This window comes from Haplochromis burtoni, unplaced genomic scaffold (assembly GCF_018398535.1).
Source record: "Haplochromis burtoni strain Fernald_Lab_line unplaced genomic scaffold, NCSU_Asbu1 Contig_103, whole genome shotgun sequence".
In the NCBI taxonomy this organism is placed as follows: domain Eukaryota; kingdom Metazoa; phylum Chordata; class Actinopteri; order Cichliformes; family Cichlidae; genus Haplochromis; species Haplochromis burtoni.
In genome coordinates this window covers 1,685,458-1,711,984 of record NW_024582464.1, presented here as the reverse complement: position 1 = coordinate 1,711,984, position 26,527 = coordinate 1,685,458, and the positions used below count along the sequence as shown (strand labels likewise).

Genomic DNA, 26,527 nt, shown 5'->3' with positions numbered 1-26,527 from the left:
AAAGACAAAATGGAGACAATGATATTTGATAATATGTTGGTTTCTAAAATTATAGTTTTGTGAAATGAGCAGCTGGAAAGATGTCGTGGATATGCTGAACCTTCTTCCTTGTACAGATCCCGGCTCTGAGGTAGGATGGCAGCTGCAGAACGGTCTCAAACATGATGTGCTCTCCCCCATGAGTGGCACTGGGGATGATGTTGTTGGAGAATGCTCCTAATGTAACAGTGGATGGTGTCCTGGGGATCTTTTTCCAGATCTGGATTAGGGTGTCACTGAGCTCCTTGAGCTCTCTAAGGTGCAAATGTCCAACAGCCTAAGCCACCAATAAATCAGTCATGCAGGATGACGTTCTCCACATAAAAAACAAACTACATGTGTTTTGTTCCTTCATAGATCAACTTTGATCTGTAAATCGTGAATTGATTGTAATTTATTTTTCAGTATCTCTGTACCTATTGTTCTTTTCTTTGCTGGCTCCCTGCTACTGAGTTGTCTTCTTGTAAATATTCAGGAATATTCATTCATTTTTCAGTTGTAGTCAAAGTGCCTTTTTTTCTAACTAACTACAAACATGTGTATTTGGGTCTTCCCTGTCAACATTTTCATCAGTAATACAAATGCTGAAAGTTAAGTTTATCATAGTATAATCCAAGGTTATTATCGTTAACGAAAACTAGAAGTGAAAATTTTTTTTCGTTAACTGAAATAAAAATAAAAACAAAAAAAGGAAAACTAACTAAAATTAACTGAATTTATAGCAAAAATGTGTTTAGTTTTCATTGATGTGTGCGTGTCATACAATAGTCAAGGGTGAAAATGAAGTTTAGTTTCCAGATTTTTTTCTTGCCGTCTCATTATGCCAGCAGGTGGCAGTACGTTAGTCGAGTCGTCTGTGTTGCTGCTCCGTCCACGCGCAGAATCATGTCGGGAGAAAGCGCCAGAGTCCGATTTGGGATTACTTTGAATATGACTGTGTTTTGGATAAAGCAAGTGTCTTGTAGTGGAAAGAGACAAATTATGAGGGACATTTCTAAAGGGAAAAAAATCCCACAAACCTTAAAGTGCACTTGAAAAGCTCGCACAAGAAGGCTTGAGCTCCCTTACCTTGAGAAGGTAAGGGAGCACACTCAACCCTCATCCCCAGAAACAGAAGCCAGAAAACAGAAGCTAACCCCAGGCAAGGCAGCGTGATGCATCCCGAGACAACAGGACGGGGATATCTACATAACTCTGTGAGTCAATTGCCTTCAAAAAGTTTATCAATTCACTTGAACCAAAATTACGAAAACCCGGTGCTGCAAGAGTTAATAGTCTCATTGGGGCCAAGATATACATTTTATAGTTGCCTGGTAAGGGTAGCACGGTGGTTAGCACTGTTGCCGCACAGCAAGTAGGTCCTGAGTTCAATTCCACCATCAGGCCGGGGTCTTTCTGTGTGGAGTTTGCATGTTCTCCCCGTGTTTGCGTGGGTTCCCTCCGGGTACTCCGGCTTCCTCCCACCGTCCAAAGACATGCAACTTGTGGGGATAGGTTAATTGGATAATCCAAATTGCCACTATGTGTGAGTGAAAGTGAGTGCGAATGGTTGTCTGTCTCTGTGTGTTAGCCCTGCGACAGACTGGCGACCTGTCCAGGGTGTACCCCGCCTCTCGCCCTATGACAGCTGGGATAGGCTCCAGCGCCCCCCACGACCCTGAAAAGGATAAGCGGAAGCGAATGGATGGATAGTTGCCTGGTATCAATGGTTGTTCATCTGCCTTTATGTATGTATTTATTTAAAGAACCCATAGGTGGAAATGTGAGTTGTCTGTCTCTGCGTGTTAGCCCTGCGACAGATAGGCGACCTGTGTAGGGTATGGTAGCTGGAATAGCAACATACCCAAAAATAAGCAGAAGAGAATGACTGATATGACGAAACTGGGATTTTGTTACACTTAATTTTTGCAAACACAACTAAAACTATAACTGAAACTAATCAAAACTAAACTGAAACTAAGGATTTTCAAAAAAAATAAAAACTAAACTAAACTAGCAAACAATTGGTAAAAACTAATTAAAACTGATGTAAAATTGAAAATCTGAAGTCAAAACTAAATAAAAATAAAAACTAATGAAAATTGCAAAACTATTAAAACCCTGGTATAAGCACACGTGCTCGCCCAAAACATGAAGATCTTTATTAAAGGTCCGTCCATTTTTCTTCTGCGTATTCAATTCAAGGTGGCAAGAGTCCAACCCAGGTGTCATTGGGCAACAACAGGGCACAGGTTTCACGTCTGTCACCAGGTTGACACAAAGAAAGACAACTATACACACTCATATTCACAAATTAGAATCACATTCCTTTGGGAAGAAGAGGAACGCACAGAGAGAGCCCAGCTACTCACATCTGCACAGAGAGACTCCAGGTTAGCAGATTCAAATCCAGGATCTTCTTGCTCTGAGGCAACAGTGCCAACCACTGCTCCCCTAAAGAGTGAACTTAAAAAATACAGCAGGAATATTCAGAAATGTTTTATGTTAATAGATAACTGATGGCTGCCTTTCGTCAGAAGGAACTTTTAAAAAAATTATGCAAACTTTGCCTTACTTAAGATGACCGAGATAGGGCGAGTAATTCACTGTGAGTAGTAGTCGTAGTGACGTTATTGTTTTTTCAGGGAACTCTACGTTTAGTTTTTTGTGCTTTTACGTCCATATAACGTTTGACGTTTTAATTTTGAAGGTCGAAAACGGAAGTTCAAAACTTTTCGCCCCTAGCTGGTTTGCATACGCAACGTGCGCTGTGACAAACTTCCGTCATGAATTGGACTACAAATGTCCCCAGATCGTGTAGTTATTTTCCCAGTCCGATGGATTCTGTGCGCAGCCTTTCTCTGAACCACGGCCACATTTAGGAAAAGTTGAGCATAAATGCGACTTACACCAGGTTTGTGTCAAAAGCTGTTTCAGTGTCGTTTCAGCAACTGTGTTCATCAAGTTTTGCGAAGACGATGCGTTTACAGTTTGAACCAGAGTGAGAGAAGCCAGCCAGCCGGCTTGAAATTCAAACTTAAGGATGCGTCGGTTGTCGTTAACGTCACCACTACCGCGTACAAACGTACACTAGCGTTTAGTTTAGTTATCTTGCCTAACATTTAGGTTCCTACGAACAAAGGAGCTGTTCTTCTCATCTTTGAAACGTTAGCATCTTGTACGTGTGGACTTGAGTGTCGCATTTTGCCTTTAACAGATTATAGTTGGGCGAGGCTCCGTCTAATCTGTGGAGAAACAACTTCAGCTGAGAGGTGCTAGTCACACTTGTCAACTACGTATGTTTCGCTGAATGTGACAACATGTTTTAAACTGTGCACGTGTCGTAAATATAGTATCACTCTTATATAAAGCAGTGTCCAGATGGCACTACATATGTTCTTGGGTATTTTTCATAGATTGTATACAACAGAGGTGTTGTGCCCGGGCCATCTGACAATGGAACTAGCACCAAGATGGTATTTTAAGGCCAGCTATTAAAGTTTAGGTATTTATGTCCAGATAATCTGGATAGTAAAAAATGCAAATGCATATAAAATATCTGTTTAACAAGTGTAATGATTCTAGTACGTAATAGAGACCTTATGGCTTGTAATATGCCACTTCAAAAAGGTCACTGTAGTGTTTTCCAGGCTCAAAATGAGCACTTTAGTCCGCATGAACAGTGGTTTGGGTAATAAGTCTGCGTGACATTATTCCATTCTTTGTCCTGCTATTTCTAGCCCTTTGGGAAAAACAAAAATTTTATTTTTCAGGGAGTAAATCAAACCTCAATCTGTATCAGAACAAACAATAACCAGAAAAAAAGAATTTAAGGCAAAAAGTAAAGAAGAAAGCAGTAATACTAAAACCAGTGGATCTTTACAATTTGTTAGTTTTACAGTAGCTTCATGTTTTTGTGTTGAAACACAACAGGGCACCTGTCTCCTCTTTTCACTGTCTGTTTATACATTAGTTTGCATTTAATTAATCTCTGACTCGTTTTCACACTGTGTCTTTTGTCTTACCTCCTTATCCATCACCCCCAACTACTTTCAATAGATTACTGCCCCTGCTTGGGCCTACAGGAGGTTTCTTTCTGTTAAAAGGGAGTTTTTACCTCCGGTTGTCACCAAGTGCTTGCTCATAAGGCGGTCCTCTGAATGTTGAGGTTTCTCTGTATTTTTGTTAGGGTCTTTACCTTGAGGTGACTGCTGTTAGGACTTGACACTATATAAACAAAATTGAATTGAATATTTAAATTTATTTTTTACAATGGCAGGAAACTAGACCTTGTTAGAAAAATGGTACTTGATGTAGAAACTGCCTGCATTTCCAGTAGGAACACGGGTAGTTCCTCAAATGGTCCTGAGAAAATGTTCTACTGATTACATCAGGTGAATGCAAGCTTTTTGTTTTTTGGTAAGATTTTTAAAACTTCAATCTCTGTCTGCGCTGTAGTTATTCAACACTCCTTATTTCACTGTCAGCAGCATGCCCACTTTGACCAGTCAGCGTTATAATTTTTTGTGAACCTGTTGTCTGTTTCCACAGCAGTATGAGTCTACGGGAAATTAGTGAGAATCTGAAACTGGCTCGTGAATATGCCTTGCTGGGAAACTACAGCTCAGCCAGTGTTCTCTATCATGGGCTGCTTGAACAAATCAAAAAATATGTGTACACGTTGCGAGACAGCAGTTTCCAGCAGAGGTGGCAGCAGGTAAATGTAGTGCTGATCTTTTATCTGATCATATGAGGAGCCGGTACCAATTTTTCTTATGCATGCACCTGTGGTTGTTTCTCAGCTGTGGCAGGAAATCATCGAAGAGAATCAACAAGTTCAGGACATAATGTCAACTCTGGGGAACTTTCAGTTGGACACAGCTCCTGTTAAACCCAGTAACCATGATGATTTTGAAATGAGACCTTTGCATGTGGAACAGAGGTACTGCACTGGCTATTTACATACACGTATTATTTTCTGCTTATTCGTTGCTTAGGAAATTTCATATGCTACAAATTCCGATGCTTCGTGAACACATATCTGCTTCTGGTGCAATTCTGCAGTTTTCTGAACTGCAGTTGTTGAATAAGCCAAGAACAATAGTCATGATGTAGTCATATGATTGAGATCAGTGAACCTCTGTAAGCCTCTGTGAGCTTGATTTGTTCCTGCTCTGCCCTCCAGAAAGATGGCTGGTAAACCTCAAACTGTGTATTTTTAACTGTCAGAGATGCACTTCTTGAAAAATTCACCTTTTTATTTTTTTTTTTAACTTTCGCAACATAGTTTATATTATGTTGCTTGTATGCTTGTAACATATTTTTTTGGCCACATGCTCCATTTTGAACAACATTAGTAATTTTTAAAAAATGTATATATTTATTTTATCAAAGCCAGAAATTTCCTTTTTGGGATGAGAGCAGCTATCTGCCACAAGCAGATTATGGCAGGTAGCTACTCCACCTTAAGCTTGGTTCTGGTCTCTTCCTGTTAAAAGGAAGTTATTCTACCACACCATCTCTGACTACTACTCACAGAGGATCATGTGATTTGTATGGTTGTCTAAGAAGCTTGGAAAAAAAAGTGTCTGGACTTCTTTAAGTTTCTTGAAGATGTTTCACCTCTCATCTCATCAGCTTCTCTGTTAAGAAGCTTAAAGAAGTCCAGACTCTTTCTTTCCAAGCTCCTTAGATTGCGATGACCTAGATGACTGAGAACCTTTACATATTCTTGTGGTTCTTTCTCTAATATTGTGTGATTTTTATTTATACTGATGCTATACACAATAAATAGCACTCCACCCACCCAGTTCAAGTGAGTTTTAAGTTATCTGGTAATTAGCAGACTGTATATTTGTAACACAGATATCTGCACATCAGTGCTGTCTTATAAAATACTGGAATTTCACTCAGCAAAACTGAAGCACAAACGTCTTTGATAGCAGATACCACAAAGGACGCCGTCTTATTCGTCTTATTTGGCTACAGCTGCCTCTAACCATTTCACCCACCATACAGATTTTAGTTTTTAAGAGGAAAATTATGCAAAGAGACCAAATCTGTTTTTGTACAGTCTGTAAACATGTCTGTGCCAAAAAAAAGCCCAACAAAAAACTGTAACGTTGGCTGTTTAATGGGACTGTTTTTGGCATTTAGGGGCTTGTCTCATTTTTCATTCGCAGAGGTTGCCTTGAATCAAAATGAGAAGCAGATTGGACTGAGAGTCTGGAAAATTTAGGCTGCTAGTGCAAATGATGATGCTTAAAAAAACATGCTAGCTTATTATCATCATCACCGAGGACACTCTCACAAGAGATGCTTGATCTCACGAGTTTTACGTCCTGGTTAAATAAATGTTTGTTTTTGTTTAGAGGGGAAAAAAAGAGTAGCATTAACTTCAAATGCAGGACTGTGTCTCAGTCTTTTTTTTTTTTTTCCTTTTGGTTTTTTGCTTTTTTGTTTTGCCGTTTTGTTTTGTTTTTGTTGTTTTTAATTGAAGGTTTTTGTTTTTAGGTTTTTTGTTTGGTTTTTGGTGGTTGGATTATTGGGGTTGTTTTCGGTTCGTTATTTTTTAGGGGGGGAAAAAAAACGATCAATCATACGGTTCTGTCTGGTTTGTGCTCCAAGCACTAAGGCAACAGCTGATTCACAAAGAATGTAAATGTTTCAATGATTTAACACCTGTTGACATTAAGGGGTTGCAGTTGATAGTCTTATCCCTGTTTTCTTCACAGACATTCTCCCTGTCCTGTCAGACGTCCTACCAACCCCTACAAAGACAGCAAACCTGCAAACAACCGCCTGAGTGTGGCTGTGAAGGCCCAGCAGAGGCACCTGCCCCGAGGGGCCAACGGCGACAGAAGCAGACCTTCCAAGGGCAAAGAAAAGAAGGAACCAAAGGAGGCTGCTGGCAAAGCAAAGGACGATAAGGTGAGCGATATGTTGACGGTTCAAAGTTGCAGCACACATAGTCACAGCCTTCTCTATTATACCACATAACAAAAAGTCACAAAGTATTGCTGATCAAACAGTATCACATGCGGTCTGTTTACTCACTACCTAGCCTGTCATTCCAGTTTGGGTTTTTTTTTTCCCGAGGGATTTGTTCAAGGAACTGGGAAGGGTTATTTTATTTGTATTTACTTATTTATGGTCTGCCTCTCAGAATAAATCAGATGTCCAGGAGAAAGAAGCAAAGAGGTTTGATGGGGCAGGATATGATAAAGACCTCGTGGAAGCTCTGGAGAGGGATATTATATCTCAAAATCCAAATATTAAATGGTAGGTGAACGTTTCAGATGCCTTGAATGACTAAGCTGTAGTCTTTGAGCTTTCCTCCGTTAGACAAACTGTAGTTTTTGGTATGTCTGCTTTGGCTTCACTTAATGGCCTTTTTGTCCTGTAGAGGTTTATCTATCTTTCTTGGCATGAACACCAGCCTCCCTGAGAGTTTTCACATCTAACATCAGTCTAAACTGTTTTTATAGGGATGACATCGCAGACTTGGAAGATGCAAAAAAACTGCTGAAAGAAGCAGTTGTGTTGCCGATGTGGATGCCAGCGTTTTTTAAAGGAATAAGACGACCCTGGAAGGTAGTGTGCAAGCACAAGTTTGTGTCATCACTTGTATCACATGCGTCCTGTTACATAGACGTTATTTTCTTCTTTAGGGTGTGCTTATGGTGGGACCTCCTGGCACCGGGAAAACACTTCTGGCTAAAGCAGTTGCTACTGAATGTAGAACCACATTCTTCAATGTCTCCTCATCAACTCTGACCTCTAAGTACAGAGGAGAGTCTGAGAAACTAGTTCGCCTTCTCTTTGAAATGGTAAGTTCAGTTTTTGTCAGTTTTGTGTTTGTTGGTGTGCTTGAATGTTCTGAACTTAGTTTCTGTTGTCTGTAGTAGTATTTCCTTTAATTTGTCAGGACTGTAAGTTAGTTTTTGGAGCCCTCTAGTGGATGGAAATCTCCTAACGCACCTTTATTTCTGAGAGTGAATTTATCACTCATTAATAAATAATCATTAACTGAATAAAACCTGCTTTCATATTAAGTTACGCCATTTTGTGAACCAATTATAACAATCTTTGTGTAAAGTTAAACAATTTCTTAGTATTAAAAATAATACACTTTTTTTTTTAATGTGCTTGATCTGAGTCATTGCATGTGTCCCCGTACAGGCACGTTTTTATGCTCCCACCACGATTTTCATTGATGAAATTGACTCAATGTGCAGCCGCAGAGGAACCTCAGAGGAGCATGAAGCTAGCAGGAGAGTAAAGGCAGAGCTACTTGTGCAAATGGATGGTATAGAACTTTTGTCTATTTCCATTCATGCTAGATATATTTACCTTTTGATGGAGGCAGTTTTTTTTCTCTTCTTGTTGTTGTTTTTACGCAGGTGTTGGTGGAGCATCAGAGAACGACGACCCATCAAAGATGGTGATGGTCCTGGCTGCAACCAACTTTCCATGGGACATTGATGAGGCTCTGAGGAGGCGCCTGGAGAAGCGGATCTACATTCCTCTTCCTTCAAGTACAATTGTTGTTTTACTAATTTCCACATTGTAGGCAATGAAATGCAATTATTGAAAATGAAAACTGCCAACAACTCTAAACTCTAAAAAGTGTTGCATGTTTCAATAACTAATAAGGGATCATAACAGATTGGATCATAACTGCTTGACTTGGTGACAAGCATCAGCTGCTCAGCCTCCACATTCCTCACATTCCACTGATTTGAAGCACAGTGCACACAGCTGACAGAACATGCAGCTTTTTTAAAGCTACTTTCTGTTCTATGGAAACATTTATAACCATGCCAGAAGGCTGCCTGGTTCAGTGTCTGCTTTGTGTTAATTAAACTTGACAAATGTTGATTTAGAAATGTACAACATGGAATTACAGTCCCAACATAAATATTCTCAAGGAGGGCTAAATTGCTAACGATGCTGAGTAAATGATGACCTTCTGTCTTCGTGTAAATATTGCTGATGAAATGACCATTTACTGAAGCAGAAAGCATGCTCTAGTTGCTGTTGGCCCTCTGTTTGCAGCTAAGGGGCGAGTGGAGCTGCTCAAGATTAACCTGAGGGAGCTGGAGCTGGCCAGCGACGTGGACTTGGACAAGATTGCTGAGCAGATGGAGGGTTACTCAGGAGCTGACATCACTAACGTGTGCAGGTCAGGGCATATTTCAAAATTAAGTTTAAAGAATACACTAAGCATAACTTCCAGATAACTGCTGATATTTACTGATGGCCCTGGTAGTTAAATGAACTGTAGTCTTGGTATTTGCAGTACCATATTTTCTGCACTATAAGGTGCACTTAAACTCCTTGAATTTTCTGAAAAATCAACAGTGCGCCTAATAATCCGGTTTGCTTATGTATGAATTCTGGTTGTGCTTACTGACCTCGAACCGATTTCATGTGGTACACTGCGCTCAAAAATCTGTCAAAAAACATTTTAGTACAACTTTGGTAAGCTACGAAGCTGCACCGCTTGATGGATTGTTGGAGCATTACGGCTGCCATAGTCAGGAGCCTCGCGGAGTAATCCAGGGTCAAAAACTCCGTCTGTTTCAGGTCCCAGAGTCAAACGAACACTGCAGGATCACTGAGAGTTAAAAACTGTCTAAATTCCTTCATCTTTAATAACAGGATCAGCGTTTCTGCTTCACCAGGTGTAACAATTAAGTTTAACATCCAGGCATCCATGAAAATAGAATTTAGTCAATTTAATGGAGTTCGCAGGAAGTTAGCTCGCTAGTTTCCACCTAAACGTGATATACCATGACTGAGAGATTTCTGAAAAAATTTAAACGTACAGCTCTGTTATCACGTCCAACATAAATGAAGACAGAAAACTAAACAGCAGTGACTTTTGTAGGGTTACTGAAGTTGGACTATCTGGTATATAATGATGTGCTACGTGATCCCTAGCGATACAGCTATGTTAGCGTAACATAAACACAGTGAAGCTGGAGGATGAACGCTAACTTTTTTCCACTCGATAAAAGTTAACAAATGCAATCGCATGGCAGGATGCTGTAAACGGACTAAACTTCAGTCAGAACAACTGAGATAATCAGTCCAAGATACGAGGTTAGTCATTAATATACTGCAACAACATGCGAATAGAGCAGCTGCCAGAGAATTCAACATTAATGAATGGAGGAAGCAAGAAGAATAAATTGAGTAAAGTTTGACTTATCTGCCTGTTTTGTATCGCTTAATGCGCCTTATGTATGAAAACAGACCCGTTCATCAACAGTGCGCCTTACAATCCGGTGCGCCTTATGGTCTGAAAAATATGGTACTTTGCTACATAAGATGTCTTGCAATTTGTCCGTGTTAGCAGTAAAACTAGTTTTTGCTAACACTAACCAGATGAGAGAGAGTGAATCGTGATCACTCTGCTGATGCTCACGAAGCTCCTGTTTGTTAGCTAATAATAAATTAGCGGCTAACGTGGACAAATTGTTGCTTCCTCGCTAATTCTAGGTTTCTTGTGTTCTAGACTGGCTAGCACATTCCTATGTGAAACCACATCATTTTGTGAGCTTGTGTTAAAGTCTGCTGTGCTGGTAGCCATATGTGTTTGATGTTAGTGGACTGTTACGGTTAGGGTTGCCAACCGTCCCTTAAAAAACGGAATCGTCCCGTATTTCGAAACAAAAGCACACGTCCCGTATTGAGCTAATAAGGGACGCACTTTGTCCCGTAATACAGTGAGAACCAAAAGTAGTCTATAACTTTTAATGGAATTAACACTTTGTTTGAAAACATAATTCCCAGCCCCTCTCCTGCTTTGTGACCAATGAGCTGACAGCACACTTATGACAATTCGAGTATAACAATTCAGATTACCGCTCATCTCATTGGTCGAGGAAAGGTCGCTTACCGAGAAAATACCGGAAGACAACAGATGACCACAACAAGAAGCATGGCCAACAGGGAAACAAACGCCGACACTGCGGTGCAAGTCTCGGACGACAGTACACCTAAAGCTGGACATACACTGTGCGATTTTTTTTCAGTCACGTTATTCAGCTCCTGCTCAAACTGCACGATTGACTCGCAGGGTTAGAAGTTCATAGGTCACGATGCAGGTCTCACACTATATCGCCCGATGCTCTGATGCGACCTGAGTGCTCACACTGTGCCTCCATAGCATGAAGGTTATAACAGAAACTCTGTCGCTCTCTCTGTCTTTCACTCACACAGACACACCACCACCATCAACTTTGCTAAACTGCTAATGAAAAACATGATCAGGCAGCTGTGACTGAGCAGCAGTGTAAATCCAACTATTTTCACGGTTGTTGTGGTCGTGATAATTTTGTGAGGCCACATCGAAAAGGCTCGGATGAGCTTTTCAAAGTTCTACAAGTTGTGCCTCCGTCGCTTGTGTCCAGATCACACACTGCACAGCCGCGCTGCTCCGTCTATTTCACCGACGTTTACGTGTTTGCGCGTGAGCAGTGTGAGCGCCTTCGGTGACACCCTCACGAGCGATTGATGATCGGGAGCTGGTCGTGAGGTGTTAATCACTTCTCGTTACCCCACGTATACTACACGACGCACGATGAAGGCCAAAATCGGTCCGATCACCAAATCGGTCGCACGACTCAAAAATCGTCTCAAAATGGGCCTAAAACCGCACAGTGTGAGCCCAGCATTAGAGCAGCAATGTTTGTTCCCCTCAGAGAAAGGGAAGAATGGGAAAAGGAAAACACCTGGCTGGAAAAAGTTAATATGGGCATGTGCAGTGAATATCAGCGCTATGTGGCCAGAAGTGTGATAATATAACTTATTTTGTGTAATAAACAACTGCAAGGATAGATGATTACAACAAATAGATGACTAATACGTAAAAGTAATACATAGATGAATAATGATGATGAGTTATGATGCGTAATCATGGGAACAAGCGGGTTTACAAACAGGAGCAAAAGCTGAAATAATACCTCAGCTGAAGCCAATTGTACTAAATGCACTAAATGTGCACTGTTACAAGAATATTTTGTTCTATTGCTTTCTATTATTTTAAGTTAAGCAGGACAGAGTTCTTTTAAAGAAAGATTTACTTATATTCTCAAAAGTTAAGCATGACAGGCTTCTGTTTGAGAAAGAGACCTGTTTTATTGTGTTAATGTTGTCATTGTGAGCTAAAAATAAATGGCTAAATGATCATTTGTTTCACATGTGTTCATATCACAAAGAATAGAATATGCATCTGCTTAAATCAAATTCAAGTCAAAAAATAATTTCACACACAAAAAAAGAGCTAGAAAATTCACCACAGTGGGAAGGGTAAAGACAACTGGGTCGCCCGGCCCTGGCCACGAGGTGTCCCTTATTTATTTTTCAGGGAGTTGGCAACCCTAGTTACGGTACTCTTTGGCTGTGTTGCTTGCTTTATAACACTTTCTTGGGGACTAAGAGAGACGCTGATGCAAGGGACTCTGCAACAAGAATAATCTCCACAGCTGGGTGCAATTTTGCAGTATGATAATGCACGCTGAAAACATTCATGAGTTTGGTTTCAATTTAACCTAACATTCCCACCTAAAGGTTTGTATGTGATGAACAGTATTAAGTGAAATCTGACAAATCGTTGTTGTGTGTTGCGTAGGGACGCATCTCTGATGGCCATGAGGCGAAGGATCGAAGGCCTCACTCCAGAGGAGATCCGCAACATTTCCCGGGATGAGATGCACATGCCCACCACCATGGAGGACTTTGAGTCCGCTTTGAGGAAAGTGTCCAAATCAGTTTCTGCAGCTGACCTGGAAAAGTATGAAAAGTGGATCGAGGAGTTTGGCTCCTGCTGATGAAACTTTAAGTGTAGTGTAAGGTTTTGTGTTCCTGCTAACTGAAATGTTTTCTTGGAGAAATGTGTCAGCTCTGGTGTATCGAGCTGCAAGTACATTTCTGAATCAGCAGGCAGGTTTATTACAAACGTAATTGCACTTGAAAAGTGGTAACTCTTGTACATGTTGTTGCTATGCAAACCTTTTCATCTCAGTGAGTGTCGAAAGAAGAACAACTCGGAGCTGATTGTTGATACAATTCATTTTTGGACTTAATCATTTTAGTTGACTGGTCCTGAACATGTTGCCAAAATGTTAGACAAATCGGATATAGCTATTAGAAAAACTGACAAAACGTCGGCATTTCCTGAAATACACTAATAGTAAAAGGCCAAACATGTTATATTATTAGTTTATTCTCAGTGTCGTTTTATTGTCTTTGTGCTGGTGTATCTGTTGGATACAGAACCAGCCAATCAAATGTTGTTCCCTTTATTGTTGTTCTTTTCACTTTGCACTTGATTTTATTTTAAACCGTATGGATCTATAACATTTTTCTTATAAACATTAAACTAAGAAGCCATTTCTATATTGCGATACGTGCAAGTTTATTTATTGCTCACTATATCTGCTTAAAAAAAAATCTACACACAGATGAGTTCACACATTTAATTGCAACCAAAACAAACCTGTCCAAGTTCCCCTGTATCCTGCAAGCTCTGTTTCAGGTTTTCTATGCTTGGATCTGTATGTTACTGAGAGGGGGTGTCCTTAATAGAGTCCCGATCAAAAGTTTAAGACCACTTGAAAAATGGTAATAAATAAATAAATCATATTTTGCATGGTTGGATCTTAACAAGGTTCCAGGTAGAGCTTCACCCTCCAACAAGAAGAAATGAGAGTGAGACAAAACATTTTTTGAGCATGGAATTTATTGAAAAAAAATGCTTAAACTGAAACAGGCTGTTTTACAGCTGATCAAAAGTTTAGGACCACATGGCGCAAAAAAAAAAGGAGAAAAAAAAAAGAAGATTTTTTTGTTGTTTGTTTGTTTTGCCATTTTACAAGTTGTCTTAAACTTTTGATCTGGACTGAGTCTGTCACTCACACAGCTATGGCTCCACCTGCTGTTCAAACCTCCATGAGCTGTAGCTGGGTTAAAGGGAGTGGGGAGGGAGACTAATTTAAGGCGGCGTGTTTCAGATTGCTGAACTGAGCTCTTCCACAGTCTGAGGTACAGCCTGCTGGTGTTGGATAGACTGAAACCAAATGTCCCAGGGTGTTTTATTGGATTTGGGTCAGACGAGTCGGGGGGGGGGGCATTCAGTGGTAACAGTTAATTTATCCTCCAGGCAGTGGCAGAGCGGGGGGGTGGCTTACTGGGCTTAAGCCCGGGTTGTTTTTTCAGAAGCCCGGGGTCTTTTGGGGTGTAATTTTTTTTTCATAGTTAGATGCCTGACTGACAACTGTATAAAGCAAAAAACTACACACAATATTCGAAGCACACTGTGGGAATTTACGACTGTGCGTAAATCCCCCTAATATTGGTATGATCCGAGCTCAGGCAGTAAGCGGGGCGGGGCAGCTGCTGCGCTGTTGGAGAAACGGAGCTAGGCAGACAGAGAACTGAAGTTTGACCAGGTACCAAAGAAAATCATTCGTACTGTACAAATAATGTAAATATGACGGTGAATCACGAAAGATTGATATCAAACTGATCACTTGACCCATATTATGTTACTCGCTCTTCAAGTGAATCAACAAATGGCAAAATGAAAAGCCGAACAACAACAATGCTGTTTCTTTAGAGAGTCTCAGCTTACATGTGTGTTTATTTCATATTTTCAGTTGTTACCCTCCACGGCTAAATAAATCGGTTTCAGTAATGTACTGATATACAAGAATGGACATAAGGAGCGTCTTTCAAAGAAAAAACTCTGGTAGTATTTTATATATTATGCTTTGTATGTTGTTCAGTATATTTCTATGCAAAACATGAGGAACTTCAATACACAGCAGTATATTCACAGTTTAAACCAGATATTTACATACACTTTATGGAACACACAAGAACATTGTTTTTACTGTACAACATCAATTTAGAGTAAACTTGTTTTGGATAAATAAATATTGAAATATCTTTTGAATTAGTTAAATGTCAGAATAAAGAGAGACAGAGCTGTCTATTTTTTTTTAACACTTTCATCAAATTTAGGAGTACATGTACACTAAGTTTATTGTTAATTAATAAGAAAACTCCAGACGATTCCATTCTGAGCTGAAGAAGCTTCTGATAGGTTCGTAGAGTCCATGTGAGTAAATTGGTGGCACAGCTGTGGATGCATATAAGGCAAAACACAGAGCCTGTTTCTTTGACATGGGAAAATCAAGAGATGTCAACCAAAACACCAGGAAAAAGAACTGTGGAGCTCCATAAGTGTGGCTCAAGTTTGAATACAATTTGGTGCCATTTACAATTAAGAAATACAGATAGTTTCTCTCTTTACTCTTAAAGTTAACAAATATGTTTTTTATATTTATCAATCTAAAAAAAATAAACATTTAGTCTGATTTGATGTTACAATTAAAAAAGTGTTTGTGTTTTGATCTGAAGAGTAAATATCTGGTTTCAACTGTATATTTGATGATTGTCAGCACAAAGAGGGAGAGAGAGGAGAATGAGGACAGAACAGAGATGAACAAGAGCAGGTGAGACACACATGTTAGTCAAATGGTTGTTTACCAAAAGTATCACCGTATCATAGGTACTCATGTATCTCGTACCTAGTGTTTCTTTTTAGGTTTGCTATTTTTCAAATTCTACATTTATTAAGTTATGCAGGCTTGTTTGCACAACAAGGCTAAATAATTATATAAACTTTTCTCAATCTAAATAGTGGTACTTTGGTAGAATTAAAAAATAAGTGTAGTGCAGGTCTATGATGATTTTTAGTGCTACTATCATCTAGTTCTGATTCTGGTTCTGTCTTGGTTAAGTCCTCAGTAGTCCTGATTTTGAACTGTTGTAGTCCTGTTTTAATTCCGGATCAGTTCTGGGTCTGGTTGAATTGGGGTTTAGTCCCTGTGTCTTGATACAGCCCCGACTTTGTTCTGCCTTGCTGCTTAATTAAAAAACTAGTTTAAGGTGTCCTGCATATGTGATATATATTTTTCCCTATATGAAGTCATTCTTTTTTGAACAAAACTCAAAACAGAGCCTATTAATCTTTCAGTCATTTCTAAACCCCCCCCCCCCCAAAAAAAAAAAAAAAAATCCCACATGCATACTACCCTTTTGGGCTAAGCCCCGGGTGTTTCAAATGTCTGGCTCTGCCTGTGCCTCCAGGACCTGCCTGCATACTCTCACCACATGAAGCATTGTTGTAAACCAGGAGGACCTCAGGACCCACTGCACTAGTGTTGGGTCGTCCTAATACCTAATGGCAGTCAGGGTGCTGTTGCTCAACCTTTAGAGGTGTGTATGTATAGTCCTCCTCAGACCCTCACTGACCCACCATCACACTGGTCATGCTGAATGATGTTACAGGACGTATAACGTTCTCCGTAGCTTTTTGACACCCTTTCATGTCTGTCACATGTGCTCGCCTGTTCTAATCTGTGAAAGCACAACATGGCACTGGTCAACCTGCCATTTTTGGTATTCTATAGTAAATGCCATACAGGCTTCAATGTGCCAGGCAGTGAGCACAGGGCCCACTGAAGGATGTCAGGCCACCCTCATGAAGTCTGTTTCTGATTGTTTGGTCAGACACATTCACACCAGTGTGCTGCTGAAGGTTTTTTTTTTTTAATAGCTCTGGTAGTGCTCATCCGGTTCCTCCTTGCACAAAGGAGCCAATACCGGTCCTGCTGAGGGATGCAGAACCCTTTACAGCCCTATCCAGCTCTCATAGACTAACTGCCTGTCTCCTGGAATCACACAGCAAATCTGGCACTGGCATGTCTTGATGTGCCATCCTGGAGGAACTGGACTACCTATACATCCTCTGTAGGGTGCATGTATTACATCATTCCACCAGTAGTGTCAGTGACCACAGCTTAATGCAAAATTAGGGAAAACGGTCAGAAAATATGAGGGGAAAATGTCAGTGTCCTCCACCTGTAAAATGGAGCTACACTGAGTTTGCTTTTAGTTTTATGATTGTACTCTGAGCTCTTCCATGACGCTTGGTGTATAGGGGTGCATGGTCGCTCCGCAAGGTAGACATTACGTGCCAGTATAACACTTGATCATTAGTCTGTACAGTAACACAGTATGATCACCCAACATACAAAGACAATTATCAGACAATATATCCATGTGGTTGTAAGGAAAGCTTTTAATTAGCATGATTTCTGACCCAAATACACAGTCCAGCTGTAATTCATACAATGTATGCACACAGATGCCAAAAAAAGATATCACGCTGATGTATCAAAGACCAAATTAAAACATTTGTTGTTTAACTCTGAACCAACTAGGTGTTGCGTACAGCATTCTGTTGCACAACTTGAGGCAGATTCCAACACTGTTTTAAGTCATCATGCACTTTCCTATTTTTAATGGAAAACTTGTTGATGGAGCAGCAAACTCTACTCACTAGCTACACTATGCATGCACCTTTTCGTTGTACGCAGTATATCATGCATACTGCAGTTTAACTGAGCCCTAGGGAGAGAAAATCATGACATCACAAGCTGATCTTTTGGGATGTCTTTGAAGAAGCATGACCAATAGTAAAATAACACCCTCGCACATAAAAAAACAAACAAAAAAACCCAACGAAAAGAGAAAATGTGGTTTGTGAATTTATGATGAATGAAAACGCAGGTTTTTCACCGACAGCCTGTTGAGCCGTTTGATCCTTCACACCTAGAGCTGCCAAACATCAGAGAGGGCTGCACTGCAAAGCATGATTAAAGCTTCGCAAGGTCAACTAAACCTGCTGAACATTTAACCTGCTCTGGAGCAGGTAATGTTTGAGATCAGCACTTCCTCTGTTATGTGAACGCACACATGGATAGATGGGAAACTGGGGGTAACTTCTGCAGTTGATAACCACCTTTGTGTGACTGCTTAGCCAGATTGTGGCGTTGCTTAGCCCAAGTTCAGAAAAGAACAGCTACTTTGTAGCACAGGCCACTGAAGTGATAGTGAGGACATGCAGATTCGTTCTTTGAACAAGAATTGTGTTTCAGTCTTGGACTGTATCAGTCCGCTCGTAGTTTATATATAGAGAAGGTGCATAGACATTCTGAACAGCTTCACGGACATTCTACAATATTAGTAACAGGAAGCCACAAACAATACTGATTAAAGTAGACCACATAGTAATCCTTCTCATGATAGAATCCTTATAAAAAACAAAAACTGAGGCACAGTGAAAAAAAAAAAAGACAATTAACAGATGAACGTCAGTAATGTCGAGTCAAAGGAAGAAGTTTTGTAGTAGAGACAGAACAGAAACTCTGACGCAGTAATCTGCTTAGCTTTGTCTTTTTAGACATTTCAACAGATTTAAGCAAGTGTCTTTGCCTCTGTTTACTTTTAAATACATTTAATGCGTTTAGAGCTGTCTTCATTTTTTTCAGCTGTAGGTGAATGATTTTGGAGAAAAAAAAACAACAACACCCTCATATATATATATATATATATATATATATATATGCACGCACACACATACAGCAAACAAATGTGTGACCTGTAAAGAACTGCTACATACACAAAGTTTTGTTTAAGGGAACTCTGAAGTGTTTGGATCTGGTTCTAAAATTCTCAGTTTGTCCATATTTATAGGTTAACCCCACAGCATCTAGCTGAACTAAACAGGATAAATGGTCCATTTAGTAACACTTCTGAGGATGTAGACCATATCAAACTGCTTTGGTCTTGAGCTTTGGAGCAGATCTGATACAAAGGCTAAAGGTTATACTTTTGTGTAATACCAATTTGTACCACAAGATAGTGCAGTGAGCCAACCAGGCAAGTCATTAGGAGCACGTTCTTATCAACAATATCATACCGGGAAAAGCAAAGCTACTTGCGGAATCAGGGATATGGCAGAAATAGAATTACCAAATAGAAGTAAAGAAGCTTACATTCAAAAACATTTCTAAACACCCACTGATAAAACACTGCTCCCTGGTGGTGAAATTTCAATGACTTATGTTAATATAATCATTTGTATTTATGCCCTATACACTGTGTCTGCACAGCTCTGCCATCAGGAAACTGGGTTGATCACGTTAGCCTTGCAGCTAACAGTTAGTTTTACCGAAGCAAAGGAAAGAGAGTAAACTTTGAATGGTTTGAGTTTATATAAGAGCTGTTATGTCATGTTATTACCAAAAAGGCCTTTTCCAGTTTTTGTCCTGATGGACATTATAAATAATATTGAGAGGGTCTTACCATTCATTTAGATGGGAGCTTCAAAACACCTTCCTAAAGCACTGCCAACATGGGTGCCAGTTAGGAAGGGTTGCTTGTAGAAAGATTTTGGCAGCATGAAAGCTCATTTGCCCTCGTTTTCAGTCTTTAAAGAAATCTAAACAAGACCAGCAGCTGGAGAGCAGTATCAGTCTTTTCCTTTGACCTTCAATTAAAATGACTTAAAAAAAAACAACAAAAACGAAGTGTTTCTCAAAAAACAGAGCTTCAGCTCATCTGATAATCCCTTGAATCTTGGACATTGTTTTTGTTAACTGCATTACAGCTAAACATGTTTTGGGTGTGGGTAAAGCCAAAGTGGTCACTGTTGCAGATTCTCTGCATGATGTGCTGAAAGCAGATGCTGGTAAGGTAACCGTAAGCCTTCCATACTTTAATCTCATTGCATCATGACATTCAGCACCATAAATCTCTCACTTTACTCTCCATTCTGAGGGACTCGTATAAGCTAACATTAAATGAGCTTATGTTGGCTGATGAAAAGATTCACGAAGACCATGAAAGAGTAAAGTGACAGGAAAAGCTGTGGTGATTCACAGATCAGAACAAAACCGGGCCATGCGAAACCGCAGGTTAAACAACAAATAGGAACAAACTGGAGGAGCCGGTCAAGATGATCCTCATTCAAGGCTTCTTCTCTTCTTCCTCTGCTTCTACTTCTATGTTCTCCAGGAGATTGTGCTTCTCATCCTCTGGCATCACAGGGACAGAGTTTACATTAAAAATGCGCCTGTGAAACAGAAAATAAAGTTTGTTGGAAGTAATTACAGGGGGGGGTCAAAATTTTTGGGTCCCAAAAATGAAGCCGATGCAAAAAGAACTGTAGTTCATCTAATGACCACTTGAGGTCAGCACCAAAAATTCAGTTGAATTTTATTTATATAGCGTGCACAATCACAGTTGCCTCAAGGCGCTTTGTATTATAAGGTAAAGATCCTACAACAGAAAACCCCAACAATCATATGACCCCTATGAACAAGCGCTTTGGCAAAAGGGGGAAGAAAAAACACTCAGCAGAACCAGCCTCATCTGCCAGGAATTTTTCTGCAACTCAATAATTTGAATTTGAAAGTTTAAAGTTAGGAGGCAGTTCAAGAAGTTTGCTCTTCTCTTCTGGTGAGTGAAATTCTAGCATTACATTAAACTGTTAGCAATATGCATGTCTGTACATGAATATGAATGCTTCCTAACCAAGCTTGCATTCTTTAGCAACTCAGCACGCCACCCTTTCATCTAAATATGGTGACTCCCACCTCCAGAAAACAAATATGGCGGCAGCCAAAGAGTAAAGAAACCAATAGGTGACAACAGCTACATTCATCTTGTATCTATGCAACAAACTCACTTATGTTCACAAATTGGGAAAAACACATCTAAGATCTTGACGATGACGGCTGATCCGACCACGCCGATCACGACCACCCACATGACCAGGAAGAAGAGAGGCAGGGATTCGGAACAGAAGCGCCGCAGACGCTCCCTGGCTTGCTCTACCCACTGACACATGGCCTGGGGAGACATTGTTAATTGTTGTGGAAGAAATTTTCAAACAATGTGCTCACTTTGTGAAGACTAGAAGTGTCAAAATTGAGGAAATGATGTGCTTTTAACTGCTGGATTGCAGGATTTCTTTTTGTATAGCTAACTTTGTGTAGTTTGTGATGGAAATAACTCAATATTTTCTCCTGATAACATAAAATAACTACAAACTTTGACATTTTTTTCAGATCTTTCACTTTAATCTTCCTAATAGTAGAGACTCTGGCTCCCTGTTTTTACTCTGTGACTCCAAAGAGTAGCTTTGTGTGATTTACAGTATTTTATACTGGCCTTGGTTTATCCTCAGTCCGACCCTATGAAACTCCTTGTGGAGCAGACTGTATTGTTTGGAATGAGTGTGATCTTACTGCAGACTTGCACTTACAGAGTAAGAAGAAATAAGTTCCTTGGGTGGAGTTTCCATTTGATTCTGATCAGGCTGGCTTGGGTAAGTGTAATCAAGTTCATCATCATATCTGACATCATACAGGAGGTCAGGATCCATACGCAGGGGGGTCTCTGGGAGTTTTCCAGGGGATGCAATCTCTTCCCGGGTGGTCTCTGTGTGCTTCAGAGGATACTGGCTTGTGGTCTGAGAGATCAGCTGCTCTTCATCTGATTTGAAAAGTGCAGGTGGAAAAATATTAAATATTAATTAATAGCCAATATTCTAAACTGGACAGCTAATGAGTAGTTTACTGACAATTAGGACACAAAAAGCAAACCTTTTCTAGAATTTGGTGGATCTGTGACAACCACATCATTTTCTCTGGGAACCCTAAAGATATCACTGTGTCCAATGGGGTAGATGTTGGTAAACTGGGCCAGCTTCTGGAAGTCTGGGCTCATCAGTATTTTCACCTCACACATGTCAGGCTGCTGGACCTGAATAACACACACAAAAAAAAACAAAAAGGAAAATGCAACAACTTTTTAAAATAAACATACTTAAGCTGCCTCTTTGATGCATATTTTATGCATGAGTCATCAGACTCAAAAGTCTGATGACTCATGGAATTTGGAATTTGACTTGAATGACAAGTCAAATTCTAGAATGCAGTACACAATGGCTACGTTCACACTGCAGGTCTTAATGCTCAATTAAGGATTTGATTTTTTGATCAAATCCGAATTTTTTGTCTGCTTGTTCACACTACAAATAAAATGTGACCGCAAACGCGCTCTAGTGTGAACCCTCAAAGCGGCCCGCATGTGCAAAAGAAGACGTCACACACAACGCACTGTTTAGACCCAGACCAAACAGTATTGTTTGACTGATGGCCCTTAATATAAAGACTTGTTTTGGACTTTACGTTTCTCAATTTTGCTTTAAGTTATAAAGTTATTTTGTTATTTAGATATGGCCTAATAATTATCCTTATTGCTGTTTTAGAGAGGAGCGGTGCTTCAAAGGATAGTTGCAGATTTCTGTCAGAATCTGCAGATTATGCAGTACAAATAAAATATTCACGTTTCTCCAATGCTGTCTTCCAAACAGTTTCACTGGATGGCCAGCAAGCGTTCGCGATGTCTTCTTTAGCGCTGTTAATTGGCGTCTGTCTTGTGTCAGTGATGTAGAAGACGGATTTAATGCGACATGACCGTTCAAACAGCAGTCGCTTTCTAAAACATCAGATATGTATCAGATTCAGTACCACATGCGAAAGTGACCTAGATCAGATTTGAAAATATTGGATTTGTGCTGTTCACACTGTCAAACTGTGATCGGATATGGGTCGCATAGGGTCAAAAAAAGCCCTGTTGTCACCATTATCCAGATTTCACAGTTATAGCAAGGCTGACTGCTCATTCTAAAGTGATCTGTCAATCACAAGCGAACTCCCCGCCCCCATAAAAAAGAAGCTAAGTCTGGCTTGTTTGCTTTTTGTGCATGTTAAAGGGGACCATAATTTACAACATAAACACCAAGTTGCATCCTCTAAGACTCAAAACTAATGACTGGCATCATAATCGTCGGCAAAGTGTTTAATGAGGTCATAGAGCGAGGGACATTTTTCGAGAGACTTTTATAAACTTCTTTTGGCCACCACAATTGCCGCCCCCTGCTGGCCGTTAGAAAGAACCATATCAGGGCCCATTGTTCATTCAGTGGTGCTACTTTCAGTCACTGTGCAAATGTACTGTTTATAAGGTCGGGGAAACCTGCGTTCAGCTGAGACTGAAGGAGTCACTTGGATGAGTGAAAAAACATTTCTCCCACTGAAAACGCTACGTCCACATGAACAGAATCAACTTTTGGGATTTTCACAAATGGTTCACATTTCAGACCTGGAAGCTATGTCCATCCGATTTGGCTGTACTGGAGAAATGAGGAAACACTATTTCCTGTTGCTACATGAACATAAACTGTTTCACTTTGGATTTTTGAATGTGAAAGCAAGTTTTTAAGAGCATCAGCTTTAAACTCTGGCCATGTTTAGTATAAGCAATCACCACCTCTTTAAAGCCACAGAGGCTTGTCCCCACATGATAATTTCAGTCATATTTATTCCAGAGTTATTCTTAACATTAAAAAAAACAAACAAACTGTGAGATTCTGTCAGAGAGCTGTACAATTAGTGTTTACCTCTTTGCCATCCATCTCTATCACTTCACTGAAGACCTGAAGAGCCACCACCTCCTCTGAGTCACTGTATAGCCTGTTCTGGCTCACCATCACCCGGGTAACAGTGGACACTATGTCCCCAGACTCAAACTCACTGCTCCCATTGACACTGTCCACTAAGAAAAACAAACAAAATGTAGCAGAATTAGAGGAATTGGAGGTTGAAATGTCACTGTCAAGAAATCCACAGACTTCCCTTGAAAACAAGAACTGGAGTTGGGTCTAACCAGTCTCTAAAAGACTGGTGGGAGGACCTTGTGCACAACTGAGCAAGAATATAAGAATTTTTACTTCATGGGCTCCAACTGGCAGCTTCAACAGAACAGGCCACATTTCCCACTGTCTGTGCTCATTTGTATGTCTGAATCTTCATCTTTTATTGGCCAGTCTCTGATCTCTCCTGTTTTATGGTTACACTTTAATGAAGCTGCCAGCTAAAGACTTAGGCTTTTTCAGTTGTTGCTTCAACTGCTCAAATGTATTGCTTCTTTAATCAGCAGTACGGTTTTCAGCTATGCTTACTTAATGGAAAATGTCTTCCTATTGATCACTTGGCATTTTTAAAATGATAAACTCACATTAGGAAACATAATGTGGAACCCAGGCACCTGTTTGTCTGTTGGGTAGTCCATTAAAAAACCATTAGTGATTTATGATTGTCTAAAAGTCCATTATCACTGACTTTTCCAATCACTGTAATGTTAATTGACTTTAAAGTGGACTTGTGTTCATTTCCAGATCCATATTTTTCTTATTGAATTTAAGTAGACTATCACAGCATGACTCACAGTTAACCAAATACCAAAATAATCTGTATTTGTCTTATATAGAGCTTGCCCCTTGGTTCATTCTCAAAGTGTTTCAGACCACTTTTATTTAATGTGATTAACCACCATGTGGTTTTTCTTTTCTTTTTTAACAAAAACAATAAGGAAAAGCATAAGAATAAACTACTCTAATCTGATATAGATTTGAAATCATGATTGATTAAACAATACTGAACTCTACTGAATTTACACTGACAATAATATTTACATTTCTAACATTTGAACAGTATATTTTCTTCCAGCTGAGATAAGTGCTTTCCCCTGATTAAAACCACAGTGGTTTGAATAAATGTGTGAAAAACTCACAGAGAAGCGCTTGGCAGTTGAACCTAGTGACCCCCGACAGCTCCACTGGGACGTCATTGACCAGCACCTGCTCTTCACTCACTGATATGTTTAAATTTATCTGCAAAAAGAAAAAAAAATAGACAAAACAAAAAGGCGACTAATTGTCGCAGTTCATACTTACAGAAAACAAACCTTCGGTTACTGAGCAGTTTACACCGAGTACCTGTAAGTTGTTAGAGTCTTGCAGCTGTGTGTCTGCCAGTGTCCCCGCTGTCACATTGATTAGGATGTTTTCCTACGGTGGTCAGTAATTAAAAACGAAAGGATTAGGTTTAACACTGCAATGCTTGTAATTTACAGTACATGTAGCTGTGCTCTATTGCAGGAAGCAGGTTCACTATGGCAACAAGTAAATAAAGAGTTACAGAGAGTTAATCACTGTTTTATATTTGTACTTAACGGCTGTAACCACCTTAAAAAATTGAATGGAGGATTTTATCATTTCTCCCATGAAAAAACATTTCTTAATGAGATTTGCAAAAAAACCTTTTAGTGTTCCCCAGTTTAACCCTTTATAATGTGAACTAATATTTGCTTTCACTAACAAGTGATGTCTCTCTTGCAGCCATAGCAGACATGTTACAGTTAATTGGGTTCATGTTGCACCTGTTTTGAATGCAACTTGAAAAATGCAGGACAAATTTTCAAATCTGTTATGAATGTAAACTTTAACCATTAAAGACAAACATGTTATAAGATATGCCAAAGTTTTTAAAGAGCTCTTTATATTCTGAATTAGACATTTTACTTGCATTGTGGGATTTGGGACAAAATAAGCCACTATGAACTGATCCAAAGCAGGTCCAGACAGAATGAGATGGGAAATGGCTGGATCTGAATTGGATACAGATTTGATCCAGTCTGAATCTGTGATCCTTATGCACTGTGCGAGTTGACTCCAAGGCAGACCTGTTTGCTGATGTTGACAGTGGGATGTTTTTTAATATCATTTAATGACTGAATTTCAGTCCGTGAACACATTTCAACATGATGTGTAATCAGATTATAGTTAGACTTTCTACAGCCTCGTTTTAAAAAGTCACTTTAAAATCTGTTTAGTTCTTAAAATACCAAAACCATTTCAGCCTCCTCTTCACTCACATATTCACATCACCAAGATCTCAACTATGACAGGCATTTTTCCATCAGTGTGACCGATTACACAAATATGGTTGATCACTGATCAGCGTGTTCTGTGTCTAAAGATTTGATTAAAACAGTCAACCTTTTTATTACAGGGAAATAGTCAAGAGTTAGAAAGATGCAGACTAGCCTTTAGAGTTTTTTCTTTGTTGATAATAAATCCGCGTAATCGCTGTATCAGTTGTTGACGACTAAGTGATTATAAAAGCACTCATGCTGGGTACATAAAACAGTAAACTAACGTGTAAATAGGATTTCTGTGTTTGTAAAATGTAAAATTCTGTAAATTAATTCGCTCTGCTATGTGCTATTTGGATGAGGAAATTGAAAAATGTGTTCAGGTGCTGCAGGAAGGGAGGAGTCTGTGGAAGGACGACTTGGTTGACTAAAACTTGCTAGTGAGCAAGGTAAGTTCACAAAGTGTTTCCAAGGTATCCGAGGCTGAGATTACGTTAACTCTCTTTCTGGGAGAAAAAAAAAACTTGGGAATTTCCACTCATCAGGTTTAGCCTCAATTGTTGGCTAAACCTGGTTTCCGGAATAGGGCCCTGGACTCTCAGTAAGCTAATGCTATGATGATCAAGTTAGCTCCATATATTTGCTGCCTCCGTGGCTCTTACCGTATTCAGTTGTCTATTCGACGATTCTGTGCGAGTTGCTGAGACAAAAAGAAGTAATAGAACACAAACTGTCGACCACGTCATTTCCATTTTGAGTTCACTTCCCAGCAGCAACAGCAGCAGGACAGCTAAAACAAAAA

The 26,527-nt window shown here is 39.7% G+C and overlaps 2 protein-coding genes across 4 annotated transcripts; one reads left to right on the top strand and one right to left on the bottom strand.

Moving 5' to 3' along the window:
• The first annotated feature begins 2,765 nt into the window (after positions 1 to 2,765).
• katna1 (katanin p60 (ATPase containing) subunit A 1) lies at positions 2,766 to 13,425 on the top strand. Of its 3 annotated transcripts, XM_042223160.1 has the most exons (12): positions 2,766 to 2,932; positions 4,298 to 4,412; positions 4,570 to 4,735; positions 4,821 to 4,960; positions 6,753 to 6,948; positions 7,184 to 7,299; positions 7,506 to 7,611; positions 7,689 to 7,847; positions 8,200 to 8,326; positions 8,421 to 8,555; positions 9,076 to 9,202; positions 12,659 to 13,425. In XM_042223160.1, the coding sequence occupies exons 2-12, from the start codon at positions 4,378 to 4,380 to the stop codon at positions 12,855 to 12,857; spliced, it is 1,506 nt and encodes a 501-aa protein (XP_042079094.1). In that variant the 5' UTR covers positions 2,766 to 2,932; positions 4,298 to 4,377; the 3' UTR covers positions 12,858 to 13,425. The 3 variants fall into 3 exon arrangements, with proteins under 3 accessions (XP_042079094.1, XP_005931136.1, XP_005931137.1); XM_005931074.3 differs by lacking the exon at positions 4,298 to 4,412 and having other exon boundaries at positions 2,767 to 2,932; XM_005931075.3 differs by lacking the exons at positions 2,766 to 2,932; positions 4,298 to 4,412 and adding an exon at positions 2,939 to 3,290.
• A 3,733-nt stretch (positions 13,426 to 17,158) lies between these two features.
• Positions 17,159 to 26,521, bottom strand: ginm1 (glycoprotein integral membrane 1). The gene is made up of 8 exons (XM_005931070.3): positions 26,388 to 26,521; positions 24,788 to 24,859; positions 24,583 to 24,682; positions 23,411 to 23,565; positions 21,549 to 21,708; positions 21,209 to 21,438; positions 20,630 to 20,793; positions 17,159 to 20,014 (listed from the first exon to the last, which is right to left on the bottom strand). Exons 1-8 carry the CDS (start codon positions 26,475 to 26,477, stop codon positions 19,909 to 19,911), a joined length of 1,077 nt encoding a protein of 358 aa, XP_005931132.1. The 5' UTR covers positions 26,478 to 26,521; the 3' UTR covers positions 17,159 to 19,908.
• Between the last annotated feature and the right edge of the window lie 6 nt (positions 26,522 to 26,527).